Consider the following 12,580-nt stretch of genomic DNA (forward strand, 5'->3'; position numbering starts at 1 on the left):
GTGATGGATTTAGATAAAGAAATAAAGTTAATCTGTCCAATGTGTTTTCAGTCCAACGATTGAATGTGTCAAAAGATGCTATGGCAACACAAGGAGATGTAGAAAGATTGGCCTATCTGCAAGGTGTGGAGCTACCTAGAACGATTGATCATGGAAAAGTAAGCCTTTTGATTGGTGTCGATTTACCTAAAGCATTAGAACTAGTGGAAACACGCAGATCAATAAATGGAGGACAATATGCTATCAAAACAAAGTTTGATTGCACTCTGAATAGACCACTGGATTCCTCAAACAGAAGTGCTTATTGCATGTTTGTGAACACAATTTCTCCAAGTGATTAGTATCTATGCAGTCAGCTTAAGAGCCATTTCAATCAGATTTTCAGCGAATCAATAACCGACGATACGAAGAAGCTGTCAGTGCAAGATAAGCGTGCTTTGAAAACATTCGAAGAATCAGTTCAGTTGGTGAATGGTCATTACCAGATTGCAATTCCATGGAAATAGGGACAACCTTGTATGCCAAAAAATCGACAGGTTGCAGAAAAACGTTCGGGATATCTACAAGACTCAAGTTTGAAACAAAGGTATACTTCATTTATTGATGACTTACTTGACAAAGGGTATGCACACAGAGCTCCTGACCAGCAGCTGGAATGCAGAGATGGTAAAATTTGGTATTTGCCGCACCCAGTGACGAAGCTAGCCAAAAATTGTTGGTCTTGCTGTATGTACAGGGCCACGCCCTTATTCAATAGGACACGCCCATGAATAAAAATTCTTTTTTGCAGATGAATTTTTTCTTAAATTCAGTAAAAAGTAAATTTTAAATCGATGTCTATCTTTTGAAAAATAAACCCATACTTAAAGACGTGCTTTAGGGTGCTTACTTTTCAAGCAAATCTATGTTAAATTGTAGTAAGCCTCTACAGCGGAAGTAAAAGTTCAAATTGGTGATAACTAAATTTGACAATAAAAGGGGGTAGGGGTGGCATTTAAAGTTGCATATCATATATTTGTGGTAGTTGAAATAGTCTAATTAGACTATTCCAGATATTGGTCCAATCTAGATCAATCTAGACACACTATTAAAATACCTGACCAATCTAGATACTCTATTAAAATAATTTTAATAAACAACAGGGTTTAAAGTCTGTAGGGGCAAGTTCACAAATTCTGCAAAACAATTATTCTGCAGCTGACAAAGAGAGATACAATTGAATAATGTGTCGCTTTATCAATGAAAACAACTTCATTAGCCAAACCATTAGACGAGTAAACAATTCAGGTAGAAAAATACACTTTCATACTAGCAGTTCAGCATTCAGTTCATCGGTATTCAACATAGCAATCAGTCGCCCGTTAATCTCTTACAAATGCAAATTGCGCTGAAATTGGTTTATTCTCCAACTCCAAAATTTCAATCACACAACAGTAAATTCAATTATGCTTTCATCGTCCTTGTCCATGTCTAAGAAAATCTTATTGGTTTAGGTCACCATGATATACCGTGCCTCAAACGATCGTATGAAAGCCGAAATCAGTGTGCCAATCCTTGTTGTTTACCATTTCTTTCTCGCTAACTTTGGACTCTGTCTTGTTACAAATAAAATTTATGCAGTTCAACTGAGGCAAGCTTTGCTGTCAATAATAATATCATTGGTATTGCCAAATCAAGCAGGAAATCCACATTCACAGCGCTTCGCCATAATACTTGAACTGGCCTCCTTGCTAGTGTTTCATAGCAGAACGAGAATGCACAGGGCATTTCTTGCAGTCCTGCTCTCAAAAATAGCAGGACCAAAGGTTTTCAAAACAATACTTTTTGACCTATGTAGGTGAACCCCCAACCAATCAAATCACTACTGCTTACGAACTGTTATGATGGTCATTTCGACGAGGTCCTGCTCCCGAGATTGAGCAGGACTGCTCTTTGTTCTAGACTATTGTGAAGCAGGACTAAATTTACAAAAGCCCATTGTGAAGCAGGACCAAACATAGGGTATCACAGTTATGAGCAGGACCAAAATACAGGGTTAAACCGTATAAAAGAACAGGACCTTGAGACTAGCGTGGGATGCCTGTATCAGCTGGCGGAACTGGGGACTGTTTATCAAATAGAATTTAAAACTTCCTTTTTGCAAAGAAGAAATTGTTGATTGTTTACAGTAAAACTTATCTTTGGAAATTCTTGGTCCTGTTCAGCAGGACCAGCAGGACTTTTGGCTTCGCCACTGGCCGCACCACAATGTAATCCATTCAAAGAAACCAGATAAAGTGAGGTTAATTTTTAACTGTACTGCAAAGTACAATGGCGAGTCATTAAATGACAAGGTTCTTCAGGGCTTAGATTTGACGAATAGCCTGATTGGTGTATTGTGCAGATTCAAACAAGAAACTGTAGAGATGATGGCAGATATAGAGGCAATGTTCTACTAGGTGCGTGTACATCCTAAAGATCTGAATGCATTGAGATTTCTTTGGTATCACCATGGCAATTTGTCTGCTGAGCCACATGAATATCAGATGATGGCACATCGGTTTGGAGGTGTTTGGTCACCTAGCTGCGCACGTTTTGCTTTAAAGAAGACGGCATTGAACAACAATGAAAAGTTTGATTCTCATGTGCCAGGACAGTTATCCGAAGTTTCTATGTTGATGACTTACTGAAATCAGTAGAGAAGCCAGAAGAAGCAATAAGATTGAGTAAGCAGCTTTGTGAGATGCTCTCTTATGGTGGATTTCGTCTTACAAAATCAATCAGTAACAGCAGAGCAGTCCTGAATGCAATACCACAAACTGAATGGTCCAAAGAGTTGAAAGATATCAGCCTTGAGAATGAAGAGCTTCCAACAGAGCGAGCCTTAGGACTTCGATGGGATGCAGAGGCTGACAAGTTTACATTTAAGATCTGGTGCAAGAGCAAGCCATTGACTCGTAGAAGACTGCACAGTAAAATTTCTTCCGTTTATGATCCTGTTGGTTTTGTTTCTCTTTTTGCTTTAAATGCAAAGAAAATTCTCCAAAAATTGTGTCTCGAGAAGAAAGTATGGGATGACGAGATAGCTGATGCAGATCTCACAAGCAAGGCGGAATTCGTTTTCTTCCAATTAGATGCTTTTTTGCAATTTTCTTTTAGCCAATCAGAGCTCACCAATTTTGTCTAGCTTGTTTACAACTTACTCAAATGCACCTCTAGCCGTGGAGGAAAGCACTACTGGAGTTTTAGGCCACCATGAAAACATATTTAAGAAAAAACCAACCAAAATTAAAAAATTACAATGTTCATAAAATTTACTAAAAAATTACCGCTGCTTTTGAGTGAAATCGAAATGAAATTCCAGAAATCGCAAGCCAAACTTTTTATATCTCACGAGGGGCTTAGGCCCATTTTTTAGGCTGGCCAAAAAGCTCAACTTAAAGTGACAGGTCTAAAAATATTGGCTCTCTGGTCAATCTTACGGTAAATTTTTGTTTTGTTCAGTTTATTGTTCGTGTAATTCTTAATTTGCACTTAATTTGCACTTTATGCACTTTAATTTGTTCATGTAATTCTTAATAGGCCTAACTATTTTATCTGCTTTTCCATTGACTACCTGCTTTTTCTTTTATCAACTGCAAATTTGTATTTAATTTTGTTCTGTAGTAGACCTGTCACTTTAAGTTGAGCTTTTTGGCCATTTTATCCACCCACAGCATTGTACATGGGAGAAGTCTGGGAACGTCTGATAAGGTCAATTAGAAAGTCTACGGTGCAATGTTTAGAAAACAAACATTAAAAGATAAAGCACTGGTTACATTACTATGTGAAGTGGAGGCAATTTTGAATGGAAGCCCGCTTACTAAAGTATCAGATGGAAGAGATTTTAATGCATTTACACCCAACCATCTATTACTTTTGAAATCTAACGAAAGTTTTCCACCTGGAATCTGCAACAAGAATGATGATTACTGCAGAAGAATTTCAAAAGAAAGAGAAAATATCAATTTTTCCTTAAAAGTCTCGACTATTTTTGTATCAGATATAACCCTGTGTTCGTGGCCTCCTCCAAACTATTTGCAACACATTTACATTTGCATGTTTAGAGGTATTTCATGATGCTCTTTCATCTTATTGTATCGATGTTAAAAATTCTTAGAAAAGACCTTTTTGACGTCATAATTTGATGACTTTGTAAAAATGCAATTTAGAGCATGGGACTACTACGAATTGAACAACAAAATTGGTTGCATATTGTTTGTATTGTGTTGTATTTAATAGTAAAGTGGATAGAAATCTTTGCACATCAAAAGTGTAAATAAATTTTTTGTATCATATTTTGTGCTTCCCAAAAGTCTTAGCCCTCTTGCTTTGCCCCCTCAGATTTTTTCACCTTCAGGAGCTGTTTCTATTGATAAAAGAAAAAGGCTAGAAGGATTTTGGAACTTTAGACAAGATATTTTAGACCTCCTATCTTCCCCATCTAACTATTTCCACGATACACAAAATTTACCCTAAGAAACATTTCAGATATTTTAGTTTGCTTCTAACCAGGTTCGTGCCATAATTTATGCCCCTATGTTGTTGACAACAGGAACTAGCAGACAGCTTACTTTCGTGCATCTCAAAATCCTTGAGGTACTAAGCATGCGTTGATGATCATGATAATAATGGAACTAAAAAGCTCCAGCGCAGAAGCCTCAATATTATCATCATATCTTACAACTTCTTCGTATCTGCTTTATTTATTGGGCATTGTTAAAGTTATGAAGCTATTTGTTTTTAATACACCATCAGAACTTCTATTAAGATTTTGTAAAAAAGTCGTAGCTAATGGAAATTTTGAGAGATTCGAGTAGTTTTAGGTTCACAGGAAGATTTGCAGAGATTTGGAAAGGGGGTGTACGCGATTCTTGAAGTAAAATGGCCCCTGGTAACAGCCATGCAGTTTAAGCAACATTGTGTAAACGAAGCGTGCCTGTCTTGATTCATACCCACTTCACTGAGTACTGAAGTCACATTTCCAAAAAAATTGCTTTGTAGCAAATGAGCTCATTGGAGCAGATGATGATTAGCAGAGCACTGGCCATCCAACCAGATCAGGCCTTTGTTTTCTGGAAACACGAGGAACTGCACCCATTATCAAATGCATTAATGATGCGCAACCTGCTTAAAGGAATAATTGATTCCCAAATCTACGAAGAAGAGGGTATTCCCAAGAAACTAGCTGAGTCAGTAATGTGAGTATTTCTACCAACATTTTTATTTAACTTGCTGATAAATTGAAAACGTCTCCTATGGGTCTCTGTTTAGAAAAGTTTTTCTAAATCCTCATTGTAACTGCAAAACATAAAAAGTATTGAAAATGGCTATTTGAGAGTAAGTAGCTTTGGTATTCTTCAAGTTAGTTAGAGAATCGGTTTTTTATAGGTTAGGCTCTTTTAAGGAAGTTCAAATAACATGTAAAAAGGATTTTGGTACCCACTTACCAATGATGAAAACCTGGTATGGCAATGCTATTCAATAAATCACAAACTAATCACAAACTTAGCGAGCACTCAGCAGTGGATATTCCTAAAAAAGTCTTTAATTTCAAATAACAAACATCAAAGATGTCAAAGACATTTTAACAAAGCTAAAAAGAAAAAAGGGGGTTGATGGTGACGATGTATGGAGATCAATGGAGATCAATAGCTGGTGTTATCTCAAAGTTGATCAATCACTGTCTAGAAATTGCGATCTTCTGCTGAAAAGTGCCCCAAAATATCACTGGTTTACAAATCAGGTAAAAGAAAAATCAATGATAACTATAAATAAATCTCTGTGAGCCCTGTTACTGCCATATCTTTGCCAAAAACTAAATTATGATAGAAAATTGAGCTGTTAAAATAAAATTAAAATGCACAATGTATGTTAAATTTAAACAGTTATTAATTACTGTATCATTGATCAATTTGAAAATTGGTACATTATCAAATATTTAAAATGGAGAACAGAACAGATAAAATGCCATTTTCTGATAATCAACAACAATATCTACTCTATAGAAGTTAAGGACGTTCTTACACGCAGGTTTTTACTGTACTCATCCCACATTTTTCTCAAATATCATAAGAACCTTTAAAGTGTCCTTATGACTGGAGCCATTTTAATTGATCTGCTGAATGCAGGCAGATCTAGATAAAAATTTGAGGGTGTTTAGTTTTGGGTGAGGCTTGTGCCACGTCTTTCACAATTTATGGTGACTAGTATCTTTTTTTCGTTCAGAGAGCAAGGGTTGTCCATAACTGTTTTTTAAATAACTGATTTGCAATTAATATAACTGTTTTTTAAACTTCTGGCAGTGTGCTATTTGAAATGAAACCAATACATAAAATACACCAAAATGATAATAAGAAACAATTATAATTGCTTTTCTCTTAGTTGAAATAAAAACAATGAATATTTGATTTCTTCTACTATCATTCTGACTGCTTTATCAGCCTTTTTAAAGTACAACTACTTCCAATAGATGAAAAACACTAGGTGAGCAAAAGTATTGCACCACTTTATTCAAAATTGCTGCACCGCTGCGAACTTTCTATAGCAAACCAAATTAAAAAAAGCTAAACCAAAATAAAAAAAGTTTCAAGATGACAGTAAAGGAAAGAAATAAGGGAAAATTTATGAAGATATGATAATGAAAATGAAAAATGGAAATATATAATTTGTTTCTTCTTATTTCTAAGCCATATCGACTACTACGAAAACTTGAAAACTGAGCTATGAAGATAGGAGTACTAGTTCAGTCGCTTAACTCCAATTTTTGGTCAGATTGTGACAGACTGGAACAAAACACCAAACTTTATGATGATACCTTGGGGCATGGTGAGCATTTCCAGAAGGAGTGCCAGTTTCTATCGATTTTGGGGGTTAAGCTAGGGACAAAAATCATATAACGTCTTAGAAAGATCCCCAGAATGCTTTCTTTAAAATCATCTACGTATGATTGTATCAATGGAGAAAAATCAGATGACTGATATATTACTGTAAAAGATCAACATTTAAATACCGTTTTTTCTATTGCGGTACATTTAAATTTGCTCAAGATCGAGGGTCAGCACATAAACATAAAGAAATCACTGAAACTTTGCCTGGTTAAAGGTTGAGCCAGAACAGCCAGCAAACTAAGGAGCTCTGATTCAGTAATTAACTAAAAAAATTTCGGCGTTAGCTGTAGATACATGTAGGAAAGAACCTTTTTCTTTTACTGAAGCCATAGCATTAAGGAAATGCTAGCAGAACGGTTTTGAAGATTCTTCTCCCGAACAATCTAATTTCCTGTTTGCGCTTGACTATTGAATATGAAGCAGAGAAGGGTAAAGGTATTGCTGCAAATTCGATGAAAGCGCCTGCAAGTTGACGTAGAAATTCAGAGAGATGAGCTTAACTCCGTTGAGCATAATTATTCTCAACTGAAAAGAAGCAGTATTGCTAAATGCAAAACTGAAGGCAACTATACAGAAAATAAAGAGCGAAACAGCGTTACAGAGCAAGTCATGTTTCCCAGCAAGGACCGTTCAATGTGCGCTATTTTCGAGATTAAGACAGCATGAGCGGGCCTAAGTCACTCTTTGCTTGTCGTTAAGGTCTTATGCACATTCTCAGCCACTTAACTCAACTGCGAAAGTTTTTGTCAAATATGTTTGCCAAATCCAAAGTCAAATATGCTAAAGTATCGTTTAGGAAGCACTACGAGAGAAGAGAGGCTTTAACGTACACTGCTAAAGAGTTTCAAAAATATGTTGCAGAAATGTTTAAAAAATGAAAGCATTATAGATCGTCTGGTTCAAGCAGTCAAGGAATAGCAAAATTGCTTTGTAAAGAAAAACATGAAATCCGAATCAGACAGAATTTTGCTTATTCATGTTTACTTTGTTTACGCCTTAGTTTATCAGATCCCACGGGCCAAAGCCCCATTCAGATCTTTGTGGCAGGTTAAAAGTGCTGTGCCAGTCTACCGTTGCTTAAAGTTTTCAACATCAAAAACTGGAAAATGCGAAACGAAAACGAGCTGACCGTAATGAAGAAAGAAAGTCCAAATAAAAACTGGTTGGATTTCATCATTATCAAGAAGCATGCATCTTCTGTTCCCATTCTCCCGGTTCGATGTAGAAAGAACACTACAGATTGATGGATTGATGCTGTAATTCCTTGGCTGCAAAAAGAAATGCTCAGAAAAAGGAATAAAACCAGTTTTCCCGAAAACCAGAATAAAACCGGGTAAAGTCCAGTTTTCCCGACAACCAACCTGCAATATCTGCCCTCCTGTCCTCCCACACCCTTTTCCCTTCCAAAAATCCCGTTACCTACCGGGAACGCTAATTTTACCGACAGGGAACGCCCATGACTAATTTTCGGTTACACTGCTTTTTGGCGAATTCAAATTCACAGAATCAAATTCTCCGATATTTTTTCATCGAATTAGAAGAATAACAAAATCTATCCTGCCGAAAACCGGGGAGGGAGGGCGTGTCCTCCAAGTCGTCCCTGTGGCGCTGTCGTTGCTTGATATTTTCAGACGCCTAAACTAAAGCATTTTTCATTAGGTTGTAATGTTTTAAATTGAGGTAGCCTACATTCAGAGGTAGGCTCAACGGGGCTAATGCTTGAAATTAGCATGCAAAGTTATGCTTTGACCTCAGGTTTCGAGAAATATTTAATGTACCGAAATAAAAACAAAAAGCGGTTTTGCATATGGATCATGTACAGTAATAAATTGGTTACATAAATCTTCTCGATTGATTCAATTAACATAGATTATCTCCAAAATAAACATTCTGGTGACTTTTCCATGACATGATACGATTTTATCTCTAGCTTGCTCCCCAAAATCGATAGACTGGCACTCCTTCTGGAAATGTTCTCAATGCCCCAAGGTATCACCATAAAAGTTTGGTACTTTGTTCCAGTCTGTCACGATTTTCACCTTAAGCGACTGAACTATACCTGTAATTTATTTACAACAGGAAGGTTTTACTTTGCACAAACCTGTACGATTTCATTAAGGCCAACTTGGAAATACTTACTTTTTGCTTGGTTGCTAAAGACTGTTAATTTTCTTACTTTATTAAAGTATTTTTGAGAAGTTTTGGTCGCATGTTTAACCTACTAAAAAAGTTTTTGACTGAATTTAGCAAGTCTTACAAGGAATTCAAAGCTTCGAGATTGTCCAATGAAAGTCTACCTTTTTGATATTTTAAAAAGATATCTTTCCCAAAATTAAGATTTAAAGTATTGCCAATGGTTTGAAGTTTGTTTTAATGAATTTTAATCATGCTATGACGCCTAATTTTGCCTAATTAATAGGCACACAAAATATTGTAACCTTTTTCTACAAACTTGCACACATTCAAACATATTTTTTGCTCTCGTAAAAACAAGACCTGTCCAACAAAGCTGTCATGCTCTACAGACTGGGCTCTATTTACAAACGCAGAGGTTTGTTATTTGATCTCTTGCGTCAAGTTAAAAAAATCAAACACAGGCCTAACTTCATAACACACGCTTTCGTTCTGTTAACATTTCAAAAGAAATGTTTCAATTTATAAGAAGGTGATTGGTTGCTTCACAATCGCGGGTGCTCAAGCTCTGTCATTTTTTTATACATTTGCGGACACTTGGTCAAATATTGCAGAAAATTTCAGCACTGTTTATAAACCTATAGGCTGTCGGTTTTCAAAATGAAAAGAGCAAAGAAAGTACTAAAACATAATGTTATTAATTAGCGATGCTAGACAAATTGTTTCTAGTGTCAAGGTCACTCATTTCACCAATAGAAACAACATGTTGACGGGACCTAGAACCTCTAATGCAAATAACTGCAGTTCTGAGTAAGCAAAAACTCAGCTTTCTTTTGACACAGGAAAGGTTTCCTGAAATTTTGATGATGTTTGTCAGCAATTAATCCCGAAACACGTTTGAAAAATTTCCTTCTTTCAATGCTCATATCAACATTGCATGAGAAAATCAAAAGGGAAAATTTCTGTTTTCTTGATTCATAACAACCTGGTTGTATTTTCTCTGTTTCTCGATATATTCTGAAGGTTGCAGCTAAGATTTTGCAGCGATAGCTAGGAGCGATAGGGTAAAATACCCTCACATCAACAAATGCTCTTTGCATACGTTGCCAAAAGCCTCTTGCACTTACTTCAGCACGCAATTCTACCCCATTCTCGGATTGTTGCAAACAAGGTTCATTGCACACATCCTTGCATACAGTTGGCAGCAAATCAACAGTGAGATCACTCATTTCATTATGACGGAGGGTGACAAAGCCCCCAATCTGGCATGAAAGAGCATGATCGACGTGAAACTTTGCCTTACAAACCATTTTGAATGAAGATTTTTTAAGTTTTATGCATACCTCAAATAAACAACATCATCAAAAGCACGTTTTTTGAGGCTGAAATTTTTAGATTTTAAAGGCAACGAAGAAAGCCATATTGATGCACCCTCAGAGCAAGCAATGCCGTTTGCCTTACATTGAGCAGATGTCATATTTTCCCGAAGAAAGGCAGTTACACTTTGATAGGATCCTAACCATCCGATGTAATGTTGATCTAGGTGTCTTTGAAAATTTTCTTGCACGTTCTACTTTTGCTGGCTTCACGATTAGCCACAACTTAGAAGGTTTAGGATAATAACCAACATTTGGCGCCACTTTCAGCAAATCTTCCCACTATGTCAACAGAGGTTGTTATTCACCGGCTGAGATCAAATCGTCGGCATATGTAACTTGTTTCGTGTCGTTTGTTGACACCGACTCCAAGAGTAGAACTGTAGCAAGCGCATAAACTGGCATTACTGCTGCGTTGTACCTTCTTGTGATTCAATCTCTGCTCCACCGATTACGAACAGTCTCGCATTTTGATTACAACAGTTTATCACATACGTTGCAATAATAGGACTTACAATCCTGATATTATGCAGCATGACTTTCCTATCGATACGGTTGAATGCCTTGTCAGCATCAGCTAACAGAACAGCATCACATTCCTTTTCATCAAAAATATCTTTCATGGCATGTACTGCAGCTTCACAACCTGCTCTTTGACCAGCACATAACTGAAAATCTCATGCGCTGTCCATTATTTCTGTCCAAAATGTTCTCATGACTACTCTAGCAATAATTCGTATCAAAGCCTCACCAACACCAATTGGGCGAAAACCAGGATTTTTTATCCAATGGTATCAGCCTGCAGGCAAGGAAAGATTCCAAAGAATTGTTATCGTCACAGAAGCGCTTTGAACACATCTTTCTGGCGCTTTGAACACATCAATACAATCATATGCATACTCACCAATCGATAATTCTGGACCTTGTAACAGGAGATTTTTAAACTTCTCTTCACCATCTGGATGCTTGTTTTAAAGCAGCTGTAGAGTTGTGTCATCCAGAAGTAAAATACCATTCCTTTGTGCATAAGATAAAAGCTTCAGAGCGGCATTTATCTTGCCGTTGATTACAAAACCGTTCAATTTCTTGGCAACATGTCTCAATGTTGTCCGCTCGCCTATATTAACTAAAATTGGATTAACTAAAGCGAGCTTCTCTGACAAGTTCATCAAAGCTTCCACTTTGCCAAAAAAACTAAAACAAAAATTCGAAAAATTGCTCAAGCACCCATAGCACCCTGCAAAGTTCGCTTCTGGATTAAGGGTTGTGGGTATCTTAAGCACCCACCGATCTTGGTTCTCTTCCTGTTAATAATGACCCACTCTATTGAGGTTGGTGACCTGCTGACCAGATAGACAATGTAAGTTGAAACAGTAAAAAATAGTTTCATACGAAAACATTAAGCTGGCAGCGGAATGAGTGGAACGGTCTGCCGCTTTCTCCAACGCTCCCAACTTTTTTGAGTAAGCACTGTTTTATTTCATCCATGCACCAAGCGGCAAATATAGGCCAGTTAATCTTTGTTCACCGCTTCCAAATCCAAATACAAAATGGTTTCCAAATCCCTGAATGGTAAGTCGCCGTCCTACATGAGTGACATGTTCACTAGGGTTAGCAAATCAACCTATCGCGTACTACAGAATTCTAATATTAACTTAAGAACTCCATATTGAAGGACATCAGCTGGTCAGAGATATTTCTCATTCAGAGGGCCGAGTCTCTGGAACGGGTTAAACGATAAAGCAAAAATCAACCAACTCTAATGAGACTTAAGGAAGTCTAATAAAACCCAGCATGGCATGAGTCGCAATATTTTTTATATGCTAGTTTTCTAATCTTATTTTTCAAAATCTTATCGTATTGTTTCTATTACATTTATTTTAACTTAAATGGTGTCAAAAAACATGACCCCCTGTAAAGAGGTCTAACTAAGGGGCTACCATGCCTAAAAATTGAAAATGATTTGAAATTTAATTTCTTGCGTTTAAAAAGTTATCCATCTTCATGCAAAAATCAAACGGGATAAAACTGTGGAGCATGATTGTAATAAAATGTTTATCTGCTGTGCATATAGTCCTTGGTCCTCAATCGATGTTGTGAATATTCCAGCTGCATTTTCCAGGTTTCCTTTGAACTTATAGTTCCAAGACCTTTGCCTACAGC

The 12,580-nt window shown here is 36.8% G+C and overlaps 1 protein-coding gene and 1 pseudogene across 5 annotated transcripts in view; one reads left to right on the plus strand and one right to left on the minus strand.

The window, feature by feature from the left end:
• LOC148958024 (transient receptor potential cation channel subfamily M member 3-like) overlaps positions 1-12,580 on the plus strand; it is a 54,104-nt gene that overhangs the window by 19,403 nt on the left and 22,121 nt on the right. For all 5 annotated transcript variants that reach the window (XM_089113881.1, XM_089113885.1, XM_089113882.1 and 2 more), the window contains one exon: positions 5,023-5,219. In XM_089113881.1, the coding sequence (XP_088970007.1) occupies positions 5,023-5,219 (197 nt within the window). The remainder of the gene's footprint in view (positions 1-5,022; positions 5,220-12,580) is intronic.
• Positions 10,368-11,929, minus strand: LOC148958025 (uncharacterized; annotated as a pseudogene).

The sequence above is a fragment of the Rhopilema esculentum genome, chromosome 19 (genome assembly GCF_057945365.1).
Source record: "Rhopilema esculentum isolate cy_ngs chromosome 19, ASM5794536v1, whole genome shotgun sequence".
NCBI lineage: Eukaryota > Metazoa > Cnidaria > Scyphozoa > Rhizostomeae > Rhizostomatidae > Rhopilema > Rhopilema esculentum.